At 53.7% G+C, this 19,904-nt stretch overlaps 8 protein-coding genes and 1 non-coding gene across 9 annotated transcripts; 5 read left to right on the top strand and 4 right to left on the bottom strand.

Moving 5' to 3' along the window:
* The first annotated feature begins 607 nt into the window (after positions 1 to 607).
* B0H65DRAFT_161400 (FAD binding domain-containing protein) lies at positions 608 to 2,890 on the top strand. The gene has a single exon (XM_062821243.1). The coding sequence runs from the start codon at positions 886 to 888 to the stop codon at positions 2,596 to 2,598; it is 1,713 nt and encodes a 570-aa protein (XP_062683060.1). The 5' UTR covers positions 608 to 885; the 3' UTR covers positions 2,599 to 2,890.
* Positions 2,891 to 3,418: 528 nt separating this feature from the next.
* On the top strand, positions 3,419 to 3,490 carry B0H65DRAFT_t199. Its single transcript has one exon. It is a non-coding gene; the product is annotated as a tRNA-Thr (tRNA).
* Positions 3,491 to 3,694: 204 nt separating this feature from the next.
* On the bottom strand, positions 3,695 to 5,980 carry B0H65DRAFT_161301 (arylsulfatase). Its single transcript, XM_062821241.1, has 3 exons — positions 5,511 to 5,980; positions 4,259 to 5,451; positions 3,695 to 4,173 (listed from the first exon to the last, which is right to left on the bottom strand). The coding sequence occupies exons 1-3, from the start codon at positions 5,848 to 5,850 to the stop codon at positions 3,808 to 3,810; spliced, it is 1,899 nt and encodes a 632-aa protein (XP_062683059.1). The 5' UTR covers positions 5,851 to 5,980; the 3' UTR covers positions 3,695 to 3,807.
* A 769-nt stretch (positions 5,981 to 6,749) lies between these two features.
* Positions 6,750 to 8,831, top strand: B0H65DRAFT_507946 (major facilitator superfamily domain-containing protein; the record flags this gene model as incomplete). Its single annotated transcript, XM_062828185.1, is given in 7 exon segments — positions 6,750 to 7,133; positions 7,198 to 7,378; positions 7,447 to 7,567; positions 7,624 to 7,903; positions 7,919 to 8,494; positions 8,558 to 8,663; positions 8,743 to 8,831. 7 exon segments carry the CDS (start codon positions 6,750 to 6,752, stop codon positions 8,829 to 8,831), a joined length of 1,737 nt encoding a protein of 578 aa, XP_062683058.1.
* A 531-nt stretch (positions 8,832 to 9,362) lies between these two features.
* B0H65DRAFT_161304 (WD40-repeat-containing domain protein) lies at positions 9,363 to 11,474 on the bottom strand. Its single transcript, XM_062821242.1, has 2 exons — positions 9,986 to 11,474; positions 9,363 to 9,922 (listed from the first exon to the last, which is right to left on the bottom strand). The coding sequence occupies exons 1-2, from the start codon at positions 11,298 to 11,300 to the stop codon at positions 9,459 to 9,461; spliced, it is 1,779 nt and encodes a 592-aa protein (XP_062683057.1). The 5' UTR covers positions 11,301 to 11,474; the 3' UTR covers positions 9,363 to 9,458.
* A 513-nt stretch (positions 11,475 to 11,987) lies between these two features.
* On the top strand, positions 11,988 to 13,047 carry B0H65DRAFT_161226 (ribosomal protein L36-domain-containing protein). The gene is made up of 2 exons (XM_062821239.1): positions 11,988 to 12,600; positions 12,666 to 13,047. The coding sequence occupies exons 1-2, from the start codon at positions 12,322 to 12,324 to the stop codon at positions 12,759 to 12,761; spliced, it is 375 nt and encodes a 124-aa protein (XP_062683056.1). The 5' UTR covers positions 11,988 to 12,321; the 3' UTR covers positions 12,762 to 13,047.
* An 816-nt stretch (positions 13,048 to 13,863) lies between these two features.
* B0H65DRAFT_161273 (acyl-CoA N-acyltransferase) lies at positions 13,864 to 15,276 on the top strand. The gene is made up of 4 exons (XM_062821240.1): positions 13,864 to 14,587; positions 14,673 to 14,892; positions 14,968 to 15,176; positions 15,242 to 15,276. The coding sequence occupies exons 1-3, from the start codon at positions 14,106 to 14,108 to the stop codon at positions 15,064 to 15,066; spliced, it is 801 nt and encodes a 266-aa protein (XP_062683055.1). The 5' UTR covers positions 13,864 to 14,105; the 3' UTR covers positions 15,067 to 15,176; positions 15,242 to 15,276.
* A 483-nt stretch (positions 15,277 to 15,759) lies between these two features.
* Positions 15,760 to 17,094, bottom strand: B0H65DRAFT_161180 (uncharacterized protein). The gene has a single exon (XM_062821238.1). The coding sequence runs from the start codon at positions 16,858 to 16,860 to the stop codon at positions 15,853 to 15,855; it is 1,008 nt and encodes a 335-aa protein (XP_062683054.1). The 5' UTR covers positions 16,861 to 17,094; the 3' UTR covers positions 15,760 to 15,852.
* Positions 17,095 to 17,708: 614 nt separating this feature from the next.
* B0H65DRAFT_461924 (elongation factor 1-beta) lies at positions 17,709 to 19,340 on the bottom strand. The gene is made up of 4 exons (XM_062826621.1): positions 19,026 to 19,340; positions 18,887 to 18,926; positions 18,274 to 18,659; positions 17,709 to 18,211 (listed from the first exon to the last, which is right to left on the bottom strand). The coding sequence occupies exons 1-4, from the start codon at positions 19,063 to 19,065 to the stop codon at positions 17,982 to 17,984; spliced, it is 696 nt and encodes a 231-aa protein (XP_062683053.1). The 5' UTR covers positions 19,066 to 19,340; the 3' UTR covers positions 17,709 to 17,981.
* Positions 19,341 to 19,904: the final 564 nt, after the last annotated feature.

Here is a 19,904-nt window from a genome sequence, read left to right as displayed (position 1 = left end):
CAAACCCTCGCATTCCACCCTCCGCAACCCGATATGAAGCAAAACAGGGCAAAAGCACCCTTTTGGGCCAGCTGAGTTGCATGGATGCGTTACCTTTTTTGCAGCGTAGATATTGCTCGAAATAGACTTTGACTATTGGAAATGGAGGTACTTGGTCTGGCGGATCTTGGTGAGAAATGCGGGCCAATAGTGTGAGAGGATGGAGGCGATTGGGGAGGCGGTACGTACCTTTCTACAAGTCCGTTACGCGACACAGCGTTTTCCTTCAAATCACCGACTTGTTTAGTCAGCGGCGGCCCGGGTGGGAAACCTTTTACAGTGGATCTCATGCCCGCCCGGGAATTGTTCTCGGCTCTCACTGCGCACGCACTGACCTAAACTTCAACATTTCCTTTCATGTCAATCATGATGCTTCTGAGCCTTCGAAGTCTGGCTGAAGTGAAGATGAATATCTGCTCGAGGTTCAGACCAGCCATTGAAACAGCGATGCGATTTACGTCTTCCCTTTCACCGACTACACGTTGCAATTCGGGCAGGGCAAGTGGAAGGTACTTCTAGTTGAACAGGCAGGCACCAGTGACCATTCAAGGTCGACGCAGACATCGGATGATGGGCTCTACCGCCTTCGAATTACACCCGCGAACAGACGGGAAACTCCAACTCGGTAGCATTCGCACCTTCGTCCCAAGGAGATGGTTCGGTTCTCATCCGATTACTTCCCGTCCAGCTTCCCGTTGCCTGACTGACATCTGATGATATCTGACTGCACGCCAGCATCGCCACCCCTCACCATTCGGGCCATCAATAAAATAACATGGCCGTCGTGATCAGTGTCCCCTCATGCTACAGAGCTGAAATTGCACATCCATCTATCGTGATACTGTCATGACCAGGCGACAGATTCGCTTGATTGTCTATCTTGCAGTCTTGATTCCCATTGCCGCAGTCGTCTATCACCACCTTTTGCCATCATCACTCGAATCGTTTACGACGAACCTCGTTGACAGACTACCCCCGTCCGAAACAACCGCCATGACATCACAGGCCTCACGTCCCTGTGTCATCGTAGTCGGCGGCGGCCTTGCCGGGCTTTCCGCCGCCTACTCCGCCCTGCGCGCCGGCGCCCCTTCGGTTCGCCTGCTGGAACGTGCCTCGAAGCCAGGAGGCAACAGCATCAAAGCCTCCTCGGGCATTAACGGGGCGCCCATCTGCTTCCAACAGGCCGCCTGGCCTAATCTAGGTCCTGACGAGACCTTCTGGGACGACACCGTCCGCTCTGCCGGCACTCGCCTCTCCTCGCAAACCACAAGTCAGCCTGCGGCCAGGGCCCAGCGCGAGTCCCTCATCTCGGTCCTCACCCAGCGATCCGCAGATGCCATCAACTTCCTCACCGATCTAGGCGTGGATCTCACCGTGGTGGCACAGCTCGGTGGCCACAGCCATCCGCGCACCCATCGCGGCGCTGGCAAGACGCCCCCAGGAGCCGCCATCATCACCACCCTTCTCGGAAAGTTGAAGGAGGCGGGAGGAGACCGGTTCGAGCTGATGACCGACTGTGAGGTCACCAGGCTGCTCACCGACCCCACCACTTCTGCCGTCTCCAGCCGCGGGAGCGGCGGCTCCTCAGTGGATCATCACCCCGTAACTGTTACTGGAGTCAAGTACAGATCGACCAAGGACGGCGGCAACGGCGGCAGCGGTGACGGTACTTCTCTCCACCAGCTCACCGGTCCCGTGATCTTCACCACCGGCGGCTTCGGCGGTGACACGCACGGCCTGCTGGCCCGCTACCGCCCGGATCTGGACGGCATGCCCTCCACCAACGATCCGCGACCGGGCACCCACGATCTGCTCGCCGCCGTCGGTGCCAGGCTGGTCGATATGGACAGTGTGCAGATTCACCCGACCGGCTTCGTCGATCCGGCCAATCCCTTGGTGCCCGTCAAATTCCTCGCCGCCGAGATGCTGAGGGGTGAGGGCGGCATCCTGCTGCACAACGGCAAGAGGTTTGTCAACGAGCTGGAAACGAGGGAGCGTGTGAGCAACGCCATCATGGCTCTGCCGGGCGACGGAGTCGAAGGCGCTTCTTTACGCCAATGGGATATTCAACTCCTGCTCGACCCGGGCGCTGCCGAGGCTGCTGCTGGCCACATGGGGTTCTATCTGTGGAAGGGCCTGATGAAGAAGCAGAAGGTTTCCGAACTCGATGCAACCACCAAGGAGACGCTGAAGGAGTATGCGAGCGTGGTGAGAGGGGAGAAGGAGGATCCGTTCCGCCGCAAGGCGTTCGGGCACTGGAAACTCGGCGTGAGCGATGCCGGTGCTATTGATGAAGACGCAGAGGTGTGCGTGGGCCGCGTTACGCCCATCGTGCATTTCACCATGGGTGGTGCCGTGTTTAATGAACATGCCCAGGTGCTTTCGTCCGAGCTTGGGGAGGAGCAGAAGCCTATTCAGGGACTATGGGCCGCTGGCGAGATTACTGGCGGTATTCATGGGGATAATCGCCTGGGTGGTTCGTCGTTGCTGGAGTGTGTGGTGTTTGGGAGAATCGCGGGGGCAGAGGCGGCTGATGTTGCGAAGAGGGCTTACATCTAAGGCTTGATGGCACTAATGTTTGGGAAGACTTACGGACGACGGTCAAACAGACGCTTGAGGGTCAAAGTTAAGGCCTTGCAGGATTAGTCTATCTCTGCTGGGTACGTGATAACAGTTTACAGGAGGGTTGTGATATGACCTTTTGGGATTGGGCGTTGGAGTTACGGTTACCGGAGTATGGGATGTTTTCGGGCTACCAAGTATCGTCGCCAAGGTGGCCCTAATCTACAGACTATTTACTACACACATAAGCCCTTTATTAAGGTCTGCGCGCCAGGTCTGGCATAGGAAGGCCTACTGGCTCGAGAAATATGGAGGCTGAGACCGGTTGCGTGCTAGTATTGTGCCCAGCGAACAATCACATTGATAACCACCGATGGGTAGCGACGGGATGGCGAGTCGGGCGCCGGCGGTCGTGGCGGAGTCGAGGACGATGATTCGGAAGAATAGAGGGAGGTTGAAGAGGTACTACAGGCACCCATTTGTCAGTCAGCTGATCAATATGACGAGAAGAAGAGAAAGGCAGGAATGACTCGAGACAGAAAACTTGAACTCGAAGCAAGAGCAAGTCGAACCAGGAGCAACTTAAAGCAACAGCAAGTTAAAGAAGGAGCAATTTGAAGCCTTGAAGCAGGAGCAATTTGAAGCCTTGAAGCAGGAGCAACTTGAAGCCTTGAAGCAGGAGCAACTGAACTCGGAGCAGGAGCAACTCAAAACAAGAAAGCAGGAACGACTCACAGCATAAGCACTCAACCTGATAGACTTACTTCTACTTATAAGTGCCACATCCCAGATCATTTTCAACAACTTGAATTGCTTAGCCCGCATGGCTCAGTGGTAGAGCGCATCACTAGTAATGATGAGGTCGTCAGTTCGATTCTGGCTGTGGGCATATCAAGTTTCTTTTTGCCTTTTTTTCTCTCTCTTGTCTTTCCTTTTTCTCAATTTTCATCTGTTTATTTTTGCCTCCTTATGTTTTGTTTTCTTTTGCTTCTCATCATCCCATTATGCCTTATGTTTCGAAAACACGATTGGGTGGTAGATTTTATAATCGTAGTGCATAGCCAACCAGGCACTTCGTGTTCCAAGCTAAAGATGACCAACTCATTCAAACATTGACTATGATGAAGTATTGTTCTATGGCAACAAGTAAGGAAGGTCATACGTAGAAGTGAAGATGTCTTCCCAACATAGAGATGCTCGCATCTTCTAAACCCACTGATCCCATCGGTGCCCATCCCGATATACCAACCCGTCCGTCTCAAACTGCGGACCTTCCGCCTCGACAATGTATCCCCTCTCGCACCGGTCGAACTCGACCCTTTTCTGTTCTTTCTCATAAAAGGAATCAAACCTACTTGAGAGAGCATCGTGTAGATCTTGCACATTGCCAGCCGGGTGCAATGCCTCCCATGGTCGGATGCACGTCTTTCCTTTACACGACTTGAGGACAAAGAGAAGTGAATCGAGCCGGGCAACGACTTTCTGAAATGGCACCCCAAGGAGAGACGACGGTGTCTTCCCACTGGCTAGCGATGAAGGGTCGAGGAGGTTGTTGAGCTGGTAACGATCGGTCTGTCCATGTCATGAGTCGGTTAGCATCGTGGTGGACATTAGACAATCAGAACGGGGGAAAGAAACCCCAGACAAAAGAACTCACCTGAAGGTCGTACAACTCGTGTTCACCACTGCACCAAACGGAGTAGTACAAGTTATACCCTTCGCCCAATATCCTCACTGCCTTGTATGTATTGTTCGTCCAGAACCTCGTCGCGTCCTTTTCGAACACTCGACCTTCGGAGACGGCAAAGCCCCAATATTCAACCGTGACATGCTCATGTCTCTTCCCCTTTTCCTCCGCTTCAACCAGCTCCTCAGCAGTAAGCGGGATCGCCTCCCCATCCAGCCCAAACTCTTCATCCCCATCCAGCCCAAACTCTTCATTATCGTTATCACCCAACGCCCCAGCTAACTTCAAAACCGTCGGCGCCAAATCCACATGACTCGTCACCACCTCTGCCACTTCCCCCCTCGCCACGCCCGGCCCCCTCACAATCAACGGAACATTGATATCCTCTTCAAACCCGCACTCCTTCCCCGGCTGCAGCCTATGCTGACCAATATGGTATCCATTATCGGTCGTGTAGAAGACGTACGTGTCCTCCAACAGTCCATACCGCTCCAGCCGCGTCACGACGCCCGCGACTAGCTCGTCCACGGACTGCAGCGTGCGCAGCCGCTGGCGGTAAAAGTGGTCGTTGAAGGCCACGTTCTCGGCGTTTTGTAGTGGCAAGCGAGAAATCCAGGACACGCCCGAGGCGCGCGAGGATGGGTTGAAGTGCGGGGTGCGCGGGACGATGACTTCTGGAAACAAGTGGGCGTGTCGGGCGGCGGGGATGGGTGGGGTGAAGGAGACGAACTTTTCGATGTCGTCTTGTTCGTTGGTTGGACGGCGGTGGAGGGTGCCTACTGAAGAAGGGAAGCGCGGCTCGACATTACTGTGAGGAGCAATGGGGGCGATGCCGAGGAAGAAGGGTCGGTTGTGGACGTTTTTGGCGGCGTCGTCGAGGAAACCGTAGGCCTTTTCGGCGAGGACGTCGACTGAGTATTGGCCTTCGTAGCTAACTGGTGGATCGCGGTTGCGCTGGAAGGTGGCGTTGAGGTACGAGTAGGTGTAGGGATCTAGGAGAAAGTCGGAGCCGTTCCAGCCGGCTATGTAGGGGGAGTCGTAGTTGTCGACGGTGTGGGCGTTGAAAAGCTTGCCGGTGTAGTAAGTGTCGTAGCCGGCTTCTTGGAGCCAGACTGGCACGTAGGCTTCGTTGAACCCTTGACTGATGAACTTGGGATATCCACCTGGTCTTGAGTGTCAGTCACGCCGAAACTTGACCAGAGAGTTTTAAGGAGCAGCTTACCATATGGCGGTGATACATCCGTGACGTTGGTATTGTGAGCTTGCTTCCCGGTCCACAGAGAAACTCGGGCAGGGCAGCAGATGGCCGTTGTACAGTAGTGACGTTTGTATGTAGTACCTTCATCTGCCAGATGTTTCTGGATAAGGGGCAGATAGTCGAGAGATTGTAAATGCAAGTCTTGGTCGTCGGTAAGAATCAAGACGATGTTAGGCTGTTTCTTTCCCTTTGTCGTCGTCCCCTTGGGTTTCTGTTCGAAGCCTAGGGGTTTCTGTCCGCTGTCCACGGCAAAAGCGGTTGACAGTTGTAGGCCTGCTACGAGAGCTGCCGCTGAAAAACGCATTTTGGATGGCTTGTATGATGAAGTCCTTTGGATTTGAGTGACAGTCGGTTGTGGAGATTTTCAGGGGTAGTAAACAATCATGTTGAGGTTCCAAATAAATAGGCCCGGGGCAATGAAAAGGTCGGGAAACCAGCAACCATCAATGAACCCAACCAGTGTTGAGATAACTCCCTCATGTTATGCCTTCATCGTCACATAGTCAAACCAGTGCGGCTCCGGTTCGGAGCCGCGATTGCTGAGCATTTTCCCTTCGGATCGCGATGTTTTGGCGTTGGCGGATTCGGAGGTTGGGTGAAGTCATTGATGGCGTGCTAGTTTGGCGCAATTGCACCAACGCGGGCGCGTCTATCAGAGGATTCCATGACAACTCTGCCCCGCAGCCTAACCGAACTTCGAAATGGTATAATTTATTTCTCTTTTCATTTGCTCATCTTTGTCGTTTCTGCAAGCATTATTTTCGGGTCGACGTGGGAAGGTAACATCCCGTTGACAATTCAAGGGTCCCAAAAAAAACTGTCGTTGCTCCGGACCTGCGTCTAACGAAATCCAGGCACTTATGTCGTGATTGCCTCGACCCTTCATTTACCACATACATAGTATCTCGGGGATAAGCTGATTGTGGAGTTGTCAGCCTCCGGGTTCGGGATGAGCCTCAATGGGTGGTAGTGACCTTCAAGGAACTTACCAGTAGGAGAGTGGGGATGGGTCAGAAAGCCACCCTATCTCCACGGGTATTATTTACTTGAACGTGTTTCCGAGTTCGAGTTTAGCTCTTCGTAATCTTGCGCTTCCCAAGATCTCCAGGTATGTGCCCTAATGAGACTCTAAAGGAGAACTACTAATTTTTGGTTCAGGATTGCCATTGGGTTTGAAAGGCCATTGCTCAAGAACTGGTCAAGATGATTCAACGCCATGGGGACGAGCAGTCCCAAGTCGCGGAACGAGAGCCTCTTTTGAGTGAAACTGCGCAACCCAGCTCCGACTACCATGCCTGTCGCAGCATTCCTGAAGAAGCCACCGGCGATGGAGTCCTCAGGCCAGTTCCTGAGGTAGACGAGGAGCGGAGTCTAGGACGCGAGGAGACCGAGTCGTTGAAGGAAGGCGCTCATATGAACGTGGTCAAGATCATATCCGTCATGCTGCTAGGCATCTTTGTCGCGCAGACAGATGGGTCCATTCTCATGGCAACCCATGCGATCATTGCGTCCGAGTTCAACGCCTTGAAGAACTCTAGCTGGCTCATCATCAGCTTCTCTCTGGCTGGGGCGGCCACGCAGACTTTGGTGAGAAACGCCACTGATTGTAACAGCCCTATGCGCGTATGCTGACCACTTTTCCTCTGTACAGTACGGCAAGCTAAGTGACATCTATGGGCGCAAGAGGATGGTGATCATTGCGTATACCATGTTCATGGTTGGCTGTGCCATTGTCGGTGTTGGCCAGACAATGTCGCAGGTGGTCTTGGGTCGAATTGTATCCGGTGCTGGAGCCTCTGGCATGTCCGCACTCGTGTCCGTTCTCATTACAGGCAAGTAAATCTTTGAGGTCGACTGATGGGTTATTTCCAGCAACGACTAACAGCCAGTTACCCCTTAGATCTGCTCCCACTCCGAGAAGTTGCCCAATGGAGAGCATACGTCAATCTCGTAGCTACCCTTGGCCGAAGCCTCGGCGGACCTCTTGGAGGTTGTCTGGCAGATATCATCGGATGGCGATGGTAAGCCTCTTCTGCCACTGACCGTAACAGAAAACCACTGACGTTGATACGCATAGGTCATTCCTCGGCCAAGTGCCGCCTATAACCCTCGCCATCATTCTCTGCTCCGCATATCTACCCAACCACACCAGCACGCTAGACGAGACAGATGTCGCCAACCAGTTAAAGAAGAGCAAGTTCAGCCGTATCGACTTCAAGGGGGCATTCATCTTCGCCGCCCTTGTGCTGGCCCTGCTCCTTCCCCTCGAGCTCGGCGGCGTCAACGTTCCCTGGTCCCACCCGCTCATCTTCGTCTTGCTCGGTGCCAGCGCCATCCTTCTCGTCTTGTTCATCGCAGTTGAAAAGTGACAGGCAGAACCGATCCTGCCTCTGGAGATTTTCCACAGCAAGGATGCCATCCTCTCGTTCTTGATTCTGGGATTCCAAACGGCCGCCCAGCTGGGACTCATGTTCGGCGTCCCCCTCTACTTCCAAGTGACGTCGACGCCGCGGCCCTCCGCCACCGTCGCGGGCGCGCACCTCATGCCTGCCGTCATGGGCAACGCTGTCGGCGGCATCATCTCTGGCTCCGTCATCAAGCGCTCGGGGCGGTACAAGTCCCTCGTCATCTGGGCTATGACTTGCTCCTCCATCGGCTATCTTCTCCTGATGCTGAGGTGGCACGGCAACACCAACTTTCTCGAGTCGCTGTACATTTTCCCCGGAGGGTTCGGCATGGGGGTTGCGAGCAGCGCGCTGTTCATCTCGCTTCAGGTGGTCATCGACCTGGTGCACATGGCGCCTGCGGTGTCGTTCATGTATCTGATGCAAACAGTGTGGGGGATGATTGGGTTGCCTGCTGCGAACGCGATTATGCAGACCGTGCTTCGAAGGAACCTTGGGATTCGGCTGCTTAAGCTGGGATATGATAGCGCTGAGGTTGCCGAGGTTTGTGCTCTGTGCCGTGCCTTTTGTCGTACGGAATGGTCATCGCTAACCCAAGAGGCATAGATCATATCGGATGCTGTTTCTGACGTTGACTTTATCGACGGCACAATCGAGAAGGTTAGGAATGCTGTTGTCCAGTCGTATATTGACGGCCTATGGTGGAGTCATGGTCAGTTTCCTCTTCACTCCCTTCCCGAATCCCTTTCTGCCACGCATGGCAAGAGCTGACCACTTTTACCATAACTTAGGGTTCTCGTTTGCGTGCTCGGTCACTGCACTTGTGCTGGCCGTCTTCCTCAAGCAGAGAAGGCTCGACGGACACAAGTCTAAACCTTGATTACCGCTCTTGCCGAGTGAACACTGCTGCTGAAGATCGGGCAATTGCAGCCCTTATACAACATCAGCCCATACCGAAGTCGGGCTTTGAAAAAATTATACTGATTTCGGGGCTGCTCCGTACAACTCACATTACCGGTGTTGCGTTTGTGTTTCGAATAAACCCACTGAGCAACAAACTCCGCAAAGAGTGATTTACTGTGTGTCCTGGAGTGATGTAGGTAAGCAGATAACTATAGGCTTGCTCTGGAGACCTTTAACGTCTCTGTCAGCGTCAGATTCTTTTGTGTTCTTTTGGTACCAGTCTATGCACCATGAAGGGGTGAATGAAAAAAAAAAGAAAAAAAAGAAAAAAAAATACTTACTGGCTTTCATGTTTCTCTTCCCACATCGGGTGATAACCAGCAGCCGGACTGATCCGAACTGCTGTTTCCATTTTTGCTTTTTCGAACGTGACCTTCTACGCAACAGGATATCTCCCAAAAACGCCTGGCTTTATGAAACATTATTAACAGTGTTCTCCATCGCAAAGAATCTTATGCACCCATCCCATCCTTCTACCCTGGGTTAACATATTTTCACGCGAGCGGGAACCATTTCGATTTACATCTGCAGCGTCATCGGCGTACTAGATCCGAACACCCCAAACACCGCGCCCTGCGCTGACTCCCAACCAATCGCCATACTCGCCGTTACCCATTGGGGGGACCCATCCAAGGTTCCCAACCTCGTAGTCACATTGCCAACTAGCCACGGGACTCCTCACGTTATCAGGCTGGCCTGTCGCGTTCAAACCAGAAGGCTGGTTGAGCAAGTCCCAGACGAGCACCTGGCAGTCGTCACCGCCCGAAGCAAGCGTGCCTCTCCGGTTGGGCGACCACTCAATGCAGTTCAAGGAACCCCCATGGCCCCGAAGCTCAAGCAACGCCTGCCCTGGTTGGCGAACGTCCAATATCCTGATAACATTGGAGTCCATCGCGAAGGTTGCGAGCAAGTGCTGGTCGTGCGGAGATGTGGCCAGTCGCAGGAGGGGTGGGGGGTGCGACATGGTTTGCTGAGCCAGTGTAGGACTGATCCGGCCGCCATTAGCGTCTAGATATGTGGGTTAGCAAGTTGTACATATAGACCTCAGGCAACTCAAGATGGGACACTTACCACGTTCTTCCTTGCCTGTGGGTTCATAGATGATAGTACTGTGCTCAAGGCTGCGGAGATCGAACATGCGCACACTGCCGTCCTGGCCGCAGCTTACAAACACGTCTACACTGTTTGCGCAGAAGCGAACGTCGTACACCTCCTTGTCGTGGGCAATAAGCTGAGTCTTTGCTGTCAGCGATGGGATATCCCAGATGGTACACGTAGTGTCGATACTCGATGTGATGATTAAGCTGGGCTGAACGGTATTCCAGTCGAGCGAGGTCAGAGGAGCTGTATGATCGGGTGTCTTGGAGTTGGACAAGAGGGCTAGGGGAGTGAGCTTGGTGATGGGGGCGTCACGGCCGCTTCTGGACGTGATCGAAGAGCCGCTGGTGGGGACCACGGGGTCAGCTGGAAGTGACCACAGTCGCAAATGGTCCCCTGAGGTAGCAAGCAGGTCTGTTGATTGTTTCTGGGAGGAGGGAGGTTCCCACAACAGGCGCGTTACGGGGTATGAGTGTGTGGCCTCGGCGGTGCGGGTGAAGTCCATGGAGTACTTGGAGGTGCCCGGGACATATACATCGGGTGGTGTTTGCGTCAAATTGGCCTCCAAGATCTGGATATAGTTGTGACCATCCTCCAAGTAGCTGCCAATGGCCAATTTCCCGGCACTGTTTGCGCTGGGCCGCCACTTACACCAGTCGAAGGCGTACGTAGCCCAAGGGGCCATGTAGTTGCTGGTGCGAGACTGAGGATTGGCCAACTCGTAGGCCTGGCTACCAGGCAGCATGCCATCAGAGAGGGTGGAATCAGCCCGAGGCCGGATATCAGACAGTCCCAGCGGGGTGTTGGAGACGTTGCGAGATGACGAAGCGGTCGCGTACTTGTTGGTACTTGCGGGAGACATGTATTGCGACGAAGAGCTGCCACCTGGAGGAGTCGGGTTGTAGGCGGCATAAGGCGAGTTGCCGCCGTCATAGGAATTGGAGGCCAGGGTAGCAGGGCTGGAGCGCTCATAGCTGTGAGACTTGTAGTCGGCGGACTGTTGCATCGTGGGGAGAGTAGGAGCCGTGTTGGACTGCATGACAGGTGGACGAGACGACATGCCTCCGGGCTGCAGAACATTGGGTACGGCACCAGCGCTCTGATAGCTCTGCATGTTAGGGGGGCTCGAGGGCATCTGCTCGAGCTTGATATGTGGTGCGCCGGAGGACGAGTACTCGCGGGGCGACGACAAGTGGGCCGGATGTCCCGACATGTGAAGCTCGTCGCCGTGGGAGGGATAGGCACCCGGTCGGCGCGCCGGTTGATATTGCTGCGACTGCTGGTTCATAGTGCCAATGCCAGTCGGCAACACGAGTGTTCGGGGCGTAGGAGGTTGAAGAATCGCGGTCTCGAGGAATGTGTTCGGGAAGCGAGTAGCCTAGTTGGGCTCGAGTTGACGCTAGCGGCGGGATGCGACCAAGGGCAAGAAGCAACGGGGGCGCGGCGCTACTTGATATTAGGTATGTACCGGTATATACTGGGGATTTGTTTATGTATAAGAGATAACGCAGAGGCGGGTTACGGGACAAGCTTAAGGGCGCTGCTGTTTCGAAGGCCGTCGAGATGGCTGTATTGGTTGCGATATGGTGGTGAAGGTGATGGCGCAAACCGAACGGCGCCTGACGAGGACGAGGATGTTACCGAGAGTGCAAGAGAGTGACACAGCGAGTATCGATGTTTAGGTTCATTAAGCTTGCGGTCGGTGTTGGCAGCTCCGTGACAATCACTTGTCGGTCTGTATCGTCACCGTGGAAAGGTGGACGACGAGGGTGGAAGGTGGGAGGGAGGAAGACGAGATTGGAAGGTTGGTGTTGGGTGGTGTACCTTGGAGAGACCGGGACGACATGCGGCGGCGCGATGCTGTGACTGCCAAGCCAACAGCGGGCTCCCAGCGTGGAAAGAGCACCCTCAGGGCTGTGAAGGTTGCGGGGGACAAGGTACCATGTCCTTCACTTCCGCTTATAGCTTGGCTGCTCAGTAACTCAAACTCTCTGTATTGACAAAATGAGCTCCCAATTACCAGGTAAGCTGCGTTTCACGGGGGTTCTTGGCGGAGGCTTTGGTGTGTTTTGTCCGCCAAGTTGCCTCGAAAGGCACACATTCTCTAACAGTGCGGACATTTATTCATCTATGCACTTTAATCACTCGAAAGCCGCATAACGACGCTTGATCAGACCCCACACTGCCGATTGACGGGCCGGCAGACAATTCGATTCCGCGCGCTCCAGCGATCCAGCGACCCAGCGACGAGCACCTCGACGGCGTCAACCTTCAACCTAACAACGGCAGGCAGGCAGGAATCAGTCACCATGTCGAACCTCTTCCGGTCGCTCGCATCCTCGATGCGCGCGCTTTCCCTCGCGGCCCCTCGCGCGACTGCCGTTAACACCACTAAGACCGTTGTCTCGACACACCAGACACGATGCCTCTCCCAGGCTCTCCTCTCCCGCCACGTCTGCACGCCCATGTGCTCCCATAACAGACCCGTCGCCGTCTCCCAAAGCGCCAAGAACGGCCTGCAGTCCAAGCAGCAATCGAGGGGCATGAAGGTTCACTCCGCTATCAAGAAGCGTTGCGAGCATTGCAAGGTGAGACGCACAGCATATGTGGAGGCTTAGGGACCCGGACTGATCCGTCAACCCGAAATCTACAGGTCGTGCGTCGCAAGGCCAACAAGAGGCAAAACGGCTACCTCTACATCATCTGCCCTGCGAATCCCAGACACAAGCAGCGCCAGGGCTACAGGTGAACATGACGATAACGATATCGACGATGGAGAGACACATGGTGTGTACGATGAGCGCTGGACAACGGGCTTAGTCTTGTGGTTATTTTCGGGTCTACATAAAAGGGTTGGACTGTACGATACGTTAGGCGAAAGGACGATCTTGAAAAATGAGCGCCGACTCACATGCCGATACGGAGACGTGTACGTCAGCTCTGAGGTTCAACGAGCATTTTTCGTCGCCCAGAATGAGGAATTGCCCAACATAGGCGGACCCAGCAGCGGCCTGGTCGTCTAAATTGATACCAGGAAATACGGCCTCAACCGAATATGGAAGGGACAAGGAATGAGACCCAGAAATCAGAGGACGGTTGTTCGGTGGTGACGGCCGAGGCCAGAAAGGGTCTCTTATTCAGTTACAGACCGTCAATATACCTCTCCATGTTCTCCCATTCTGTCTTGCCCGTCGAGAGCAGATAGCGAATGTGGTCCTTGTGAGTGAGACAGGCCAGCGTCAGTAGCAAAAGGGACGCAAGCAAAATGAGAAATCGGGCAGGAAGAAAAACGAACAAGATCTGTGACATGGCGGTTTCTCTCAAACTCGGCGCGGGCCATCCCTCTTGTCTCGGCACGGGTGGCCGGGTCCGGGATCCGGCGTGTTGCCCGGATGATGGTGCGGTACAAAGCCAGAACCCGGGCTCTTTGGAGAAACTAAGTTAAGACGGTAGGTTGGAAAACAATGCCCATTACGAGGTGAGTGGGAGTGACTTACATGTTCCAGACTCAGCGTGTCCCCCAGACGAGGCCGCGGACGGCTTGCATATCCCCGAACGCAAAGCCGCAGTGCTGGCAAGCACCGTACAAGCGGTGCCGGGCGGTTCATGAAAATGGGTATTATGCTGGTGATGTTTGTGCCTGTGATGAGATTGGTTGATTTATACCTGAGCTTTGCCGTTTAGATGAGTGAAAGGAGCAAGCAGATCAGGCTTGGCAGGTACCGGATTGAAGTGTGTGGTAGGAAAGTCGAGGTAAGATACTTGTGCAGACTATGCTTCAATAGGAAAGGCCCAAAGTTACTTCAAGTGGTGAGGTATCAAGTACTCTCCCTTTTTGTATGTTGATATTAGTTGCTTTGTGTGGTGTTGCGGTTCTGAGCCGGAAGCGGAAATCGAGGGTTCAATTATCAGCGGTACTCAACCTACTTTACTTTACATGACCCTGCTTGCTATAGAAATGAGCATTCAGATTTCCACGCCGTGACCTCAACTTCAACGCAACGTCATTATTCACCCAACACCATACACGATTCCTACCACGAACGCGTCACTCCTCATCTCAAACATCAAATATCAACAACTTTCATATTCCATGGCACCAAAACGTCAGCGGGCGCCAACGAGCCCCATCGAGAGAGCCAACCGCAAGACCGATGAAGAGTTCATCTCCGACTATCTTCAACCATCCGTAACACCCACATTGCACCCATCATCGCCGGCGCAACCACCACCACCACCACCGAAACCCTGGACGACAAAATGGCCGCATCCCAAAACCGGCACCAAGTACGCCATCAGCCTGGTCCAGTCCGGCAAGCTCAGCGAGGAGGACCTCAAAGCATGCTTCGACCTGATCAAAGAGACCAGCTACGACGACTACCAAAACTCAAAAGATAAATGGCAGCCCAGGAAGAAAATGGAGGAAATGAAGTCACCCGATCTTCGCTATGTCCTGGTTAAAGAAGACGGCTCGGACGGTTCCATCCGTGCTTTCACGTCCTTGATGCCTACCTATGAAGAAGGTCAGCCCGTCGTTTATTGCTATGAAATCCATCTCAAGCCAGAACTGCAGGGGTAAGGAAGCAAAAAAAGCATCCAAAGATCACTAAACAGCTGTGTGCCGCCTACTAACCAGTCTCTAACTGACTACCTACCACAGCTCCGGACTCGGTTCACTTCTGATGGGCTTCCATGTAATTGTGGCCGCGAACCTGCCTCCGATCACGAAAGTGATGTTGACGTGTTTCCTGTCCAACAAGCGCGCCCTTGGCTTTTACAAAAGGCATGGGTTTGAGACGGATGACATTTCACCTGGGCCGAGGAAGTTTCGGTCGGGAAAGGTTGTGATGCCAGATTATGTTATCATGAGTAAACCCGTGGTTCGTTCGGCACCGCTCTCTGACGACAAGCCATCTGACAACAAGCCATCTGACAACAAGCCATCTGAGGACAAGCCATCTGAGGACAAGCCATCTGAGGACAAGCCATCTGAACACAAGAGGCCCAAGACCGACACATCTAGAGACCACTCACTGGAAGATAAAGCATCGTGAAGACGACAGATCAGAGCTTGAGCCATCCTAGAACGGGAAATCATAGGCGAGGGATGCGTTTAAGGAGATATCGACTCCGACAAAGGAGTAATCGTGTTGTCAAGACCAATGTAGGCCCCTATACTAAAAGAAAAATAAATATATGCAAGGAAGCTAATTCGCTCCATATATAAAGCTTTCCTCGCCAGACCGTAGCCTAGAAACATCATACGCGCTGCGCCGCTCCTGTAAAGTCGCTATCATTCGCCTGAAACCACCTCGCAATGCTCGAGGCAGCCACCCATCACCATATATCAATGCAGCATATTCCAAGCTGGCATCAACAACCCGCGTCAAACAGCCACACAGACGGGGATCAAAAGTAAAATGGTCGTTCCTGAAGACGAAGAGATACGTTAGCGATATGTCCCAACGACAATGGACGCCTTGATGTGCAAAGAAAAGACGGGTAATACTCACGTTTACGTGACCTGTCCCGTGTTTCGCTTCCAAGAGAAGTCTCAAAAACCACGCCCATGTTTATCCATCTCTGAAAACAGAAACCGTCGCCAATCCACCAGCCTGACGAGGATCCAGCAAATGCCATATTGACCCAATCCATACAAATCAGTCCATCCGTCGTGTGAAATCCGCTCTATCCTGGTACGACGCCTGACAAGAACTTGCCTCACTATCGTCCCGAGATTGCTCTGCTGCCGAGGAGAGTGCGACAACCAGCAACGAGTTCGCGGGAGCTATATCCGCAACAGCAAGCTCAAGCCCCTCATGCGAGATTACGTGCTCTTCCTAAGCTGACGATCCCTTATGAGGGTGGCGCTGTACAAGTGGCTGTTGGTCCAGCATCGGCTCGTTCAACGTTTGCTCGCTGCTGCCAGTCGCAGGTGATCCGTTCGGCAGGCCACCATCGTCACCAGTTTCAGCCCAAGGGCCAATCCCAGACCAAACGACAAACTCTCCGTCACAGGGGCGCTGGGGAGGAGGAGCACCCCACGTCCGCCAGTTCAACCCGTCAATGTTGATACGGTTGATCCGGGCGCGGTCCTCTTCAGTAGCCTCCCCCCACCATCTTCCCAAGTCCTTTGACTTCGGGATATTCGGAGGATTCGGAGGCAAGTCGAAGTCGCTCCATTCCTCCCTCCACTCCGGAATACCATTCGGTAGATGTTGACGCGACGGCAGAGAGGGACTCGGAGGCGGACTCCACGACATCCAGCTCCACCCGTTATACTGCATATCTGCCACCTTGCGGCGTTCCTCAAAAGAGAGTTCGACCCATCGTTTGATTTCCTCGGGTGTCGGAGGGACATACGGAAGTGAAGGAAGCTCGTCGTCGTCGGGGTCGAGGTCGAGGTCGAGGTCGAGGTCGCCGATGTTTGAGCTGTATGTCGAAGAACCGGGTGAGATAAGCGAGGGAAGGCTGTCGGTAGAGGCATTCGGGCTAGCATACAGGTGAGCCTGCTTTCGGTATGTCGAAAAACCGGGTGAGATAAGCGAGGGAAGGCTGTCGGTAGAGGCATTCGGGCTAGCATACGGGCTAGCATACTGGTGAGCCTGCTTTCGAGTCTCAACGGCCAGGTGTTGACCGTAGGCCGGGAAGAGGTACCGGAGTCGCATAGGAACCTGGAAAACCATCTTTGCTGTTGCGAATACAGCGTCCTTCAAGAGCAAAGCCAAGATGACAGGAATGTTGAAGGAATAGCCAATGGCCTTAGGGCAGAGTCGTAAAAGGCCGAAGTGAAAGCCACGGACGTTGACAGCAAAGGTTGCCTCTGCCATTTTGGTTGATTTTGCCATAACTGCGGGGATGGCTTGGGTTTTTGGTCGTAACGGTAGTGCTTCTTGTGGCCCGGGGTTCTGGGATGGGGACTATGATAGTGATGAACAAGAAGGATAAGAAGGGTAAGGAGTAGACGAAGGGGGAGAGGTTAACAGTGAGAGTCGAAGCACGTTGGTTATAGACGGCAGTTTACAAAACTTGCGGGCTGTTCTTATATTATGCCCGAGACGTGCAAGCGAAGTTCCCCGGTGCAGCCCTTCACCCCCGATCTTCTGTTCCTAGTCCTGACGCAGCCGTTAGTGGTGGGAAGCACCTTTCGAAGCATAGAAGTAGGTATCTCAGAGTAATTGTGCAGCAGTCCATGGCCAAACCTGGCGGCATCGCATGGCAGCTGCGGTTCGTTCGTAAGGTAATTCAGGAAGCTGCCGGTGGTGTGCGGAGGCAGTGGTGGCTCACCAGATGCAACTTCACCGGATCCTGCATTTATCTAATAAACTCGAACTCGTATATCCGCTCTGCCGGATTTATGCCAACTTCATGGCAGGCTTGCCTCGCTCAAGTACCCAAGAAAGTTGTGCAGACTGCCTGGCCTTGCATAAGGCAGCTGGAAAATAGGAGTGAGTTGCGCAGCTGGAAGAAGAGGACATTGAACAGATGCAAGGATGATTCAAGAGCGACCGGGCCCCCTATATTTTGTTCATTGCTGCAGTCTTCATGTTCTCTGCGTAGCACTTTAGCTTCGACCCTCTCTACTTGTATGTTGCATGTTCACGCACATACCTATGGATTTTTGACAGTCCTAGTCCAGTTGTCAAGGTACGCACAAGACGGGCACACCGCGCAAGGCCATGCGCGACCGCCTCGACAGGTACTGACCCGTCACTCTAACAATCTAACGCTCGCGATCTGCGTTGATGTGAATGGTACCAAAGCAATGTCACGAAGCTCAATCCTGACCGGGTCTGTTTATGTTAGCCCAAGAAGTCTGTATAGTAGTCCCGTTTCCCTCGTAAGAAGCGTCACATCACAATACAAGCACGGCTCAAAAGCAGATATGAACAGATGTTTAAATGGCAACATCTGGTATCATTATATTCATAATTTGTTCATATCTCTGCATCAAACTCCCAACAAAAGCTTAGAGCTTCTGCATGGCAGCGATATCGGTGGACTGGACGTAGTCCTCGAACTCAGAGATCTGCTCCTGGAGCTCATCGAGGGAGATCTTGTCGTCCTCAATGACGAGGTTGATCTGGAGCTTCTTGATACCGAAGCCGACGGGGACGAGCTTGGAACCACCCCAGACGAGACCATCCTTCTCAATGCCACGGACGGCAGCCTCAAGAGCGACCATGTCGGTCTCATCATCTGTAACAGCCGGGTTAGCACAAATGCTTCGTCAGTACACCGCGGGAGCAAGGAAAACATACCCCAGGGCTTGACATCCATGGTGACGATGGACTTGGCAGCGATCTTGGGCTTGGCAGCCTTCTTCTCGCGGTAGGCAGCAAGGCGCTCCTCACGGATGCGGGCAGCCTCAGCGTCCTCCTCCTCATCGTCGGAGCCGAAAAGGTCGACATCCTCATCCTCCTCCTCGGCGGCGGCCTCGGGGGCCTTGGCGGGGTTCAGGGTGACCTCGGCGACCTCAGGGCCGTAGATGGTGTAGGGGGCAGAGGAGTCGCCGGAGAGGGTGGCGAACTCATCGTCGTAGGTGGCGATGTGCTTGTACCAGCGGGCAGCGTTGGGGTACTTCTCGGCGGAGGGAGCCTCCTTCAGGGCCTTGAAGACGGCAACATCAGCCTGGGAGGGAGTGTAGCTATAAAGAGCTGCGCGTTAGCAAGAGCGTGTTCGCCAAGAACCAGAGCGCGCATTGATGGAAATCCAATGTGTTGTTGGAGGAGGTTGAAGTCAGAAGTGCACAAAGTGCTGTTGTGTTAATCATGTGCAGGGTCTTAAGCTGCTCAGCAACACGGACCAGTGTGTTCATCATTCGAAAGGGCTAGAGAGAAACCATCATATCATGGAGAACTTCGTGATACATACCCAGTAACGTAAGAGCGGGTGAGGAGCCAGTTGTTGAGCACTGAAGTCAAAGCGTGTTAGTCGACAAGTCCTTCTTTCATGATTGCGCTTCTCGTCGAGCGCAAGCGCAGGCGCATGCGGCGGATTGGGGGTTGCTTACCGGCAAGGCCGGCATCGGTGAGGAGATCAGTGAAGCCCATTTTGCTGGATTTTGTGGATTGAGAAGTGGTGATGAGAGATGGATGTTGATGTGAGGAATGCCTGGTGAGAGAGAAGGAGACAAGAGGCAGAGGCAGCGACGACGATGTGGCCCAAGATGGCGGGGTTGAAAATCTTTTGGATCCATCCAATTTGGAGCCCCACTCTTTGGTGCGCCGAAGACCCCGCTTTACGAAAAGCGAAAAGCTGCTGAACGCAAACTGAAGTGCAGTGCCTGAGTGCCTGACAGCTGAGCGCCTGCAGTGAGCAAAAGCACAGACCACTCGATTGATCGCTTGGAATGAATTCGAACCGCTGAAGCACAGCCGCGCGCCACTTCAAAACAGCTAGAGATACTACTGTACTAGCGAGGAAGCTGCACAGCCACGGTTAAGGCCCCTAACCCGATTTAGGACTCGTTCGTCCGTCGCATGAAATCAATGCCATCCAATGAAACATGACGCCACATTCTCCTTTTCCCGGCGGCTACAAAGTAAACAAAAACAACACCACGGCAATGTAATCTGTAGACATCTCAGGGATATCAGATTTGACAGACGATTTGAGGACCCTTACGGGTAGCTAACCGTCGTCTACCGAGCAAGCTAAAGTATAAATAAAGAGCGAAACCCTTGCTGCAGTCGCGGGTATCCAGCAGTCCCCATGCCAACGAGCCCTACGCACACTAGCCCTTGCTAGGCGTGTGTCAACTGGACCCTTGGCCGACTTGTCGATTGGCTCACGATCAGTGCACCAGCTCCATGACTGGCGTTTGTTTCTCCCGTAGCTCGACACCACGTAACGTCACTATGACTTGCTAGCTCGACTTGTCAAGGGCGCC

The sequence above is a fragment of the Neurospora tetraspora genome (assembly GCF_033439725.1).
Source record: "Neurospora tetraspora strain CBS 560.94 chromosome Unknown B0H65scaffold_3, whole genome shotgun sequence".
Classification (NCBI taxonomy): domain Eukaryota; kingdom Fungi; phylum Ascomycota; class Sordariomycetes; order Sordariales; family Sordariaceae; genus Neurospora; species Neurospora tetraspora.
Note: the sequence above shows the minus strand (reverse complement) of the source record. Positions and strands in the feature narration are given on the sequence as shown.

Bases quoted from the DNA above. Each gene is read 5' to 3' on its own strand.
- B0H65DRAFT_161400 (XM_062821243.1), top strand. From the start codon at position 886: ATGACCAGGCGACAGATTCGCTTGATTGTCTATCTTGCAGTCTTGATT.
- B0H65DRAFT_161301 (XM_062821241.1), bottom strand. From the start codon at position 5,850: ATGCGTTTTTCAGCGGCAGCTCTCGTAGCAGGCCTACAACTGTCAACC. The intron at 5,452-5,510 runs GTAAGCTGCTCC...ACTCAAGACCAG, and splicing joins GGATGTATCACCGCCATATG to GTGGATATCCCAAGTTCATC. The intron at 4,174-4,258 runs GTGAGTTCTTTT...TGACATGGACAG, and splicing joins ACGAGTTGTACGACCTTCAG to ACCGATCGTTACCAGCTCAA.
- B0H65DRAFT_161304 (XM_062821242.1), bottom strand. From the start codon at position 11,300: ATGAACCAGCAGTCGCAGCAATATCAACCGGCGCGCCGACCGGGTGCC. The intron at 9,923-9,985 runs GTAAGTGTCCCA...CCACATATCTAG, and splicing joins CACAGGCAAGGAAGAACGTG to ACGCTAATGGCGGCCGGATC.
- B0H65DRAFT_161226 (XM_062821239.1), top strand. From the start codon at position 12,322: ATGTCGAACCTCTTCCGGTCGCTCGCATCCTCGATGCGCGCGCTTTCC. The intron at 12,601-12,665 runs GTGAGACGCACA...CGAAATCTACAG, and splicing joins AGCGTTGCGAGCATTGCAAG to GTCGTGCGTCGCAAGGCCAA.
- B0H65DRAFT_161273 (XM_062821240.1), top strand. From the start codon at position 14,106: ATGGCACCAAAACGTCAGCGGGCGCCAACGAGCCCCATCGAGAGAGCC. The intron at 14,588-14,672 runs GTAAGGAAGCAA...TACCTACCACAG, and splicing joins CTCAAGCCAGAACTGCAGGG to CTCCGGACTCGGTTCACTTC. The intron at 14,893-14,967 runs GTTCGTTCGGCA...TCTGAGGACAAG, and splicing joins TTATCATGAGTAAACCCGTG to CCATCTGAGGACAAGCCATC.
- B0H65DRAFT_161180 (XM_062821238.1), bottom strand. From the start codon at position 16,860: ATGGCAAAATCAACCAAAATGGCAGAGGCAACCTTTGCTGTCAACGTC.
- B0H65DRAFT_461924 (XM_062826621.1), bottom strand. From the start codon at position 19,065: ATGGGCTTCACTGATCTCCTCACCGATGCCGGCCTTGCCG. The intron at 18,927-19,025 runs GTAAGCAACCCC...CTTTGACTTCAG, and splicing joins CACCGATGCCGGCCTTGCCG to TGCTCAACAACTGGCTCCTC. The intron at 18,660-18,886 runs GTATGTATCACG...AGCTCTTTATAG, and splicing joins ACCCGCTCTTACGTTACTGG to CTACACTCCCTCCCAGGCTG.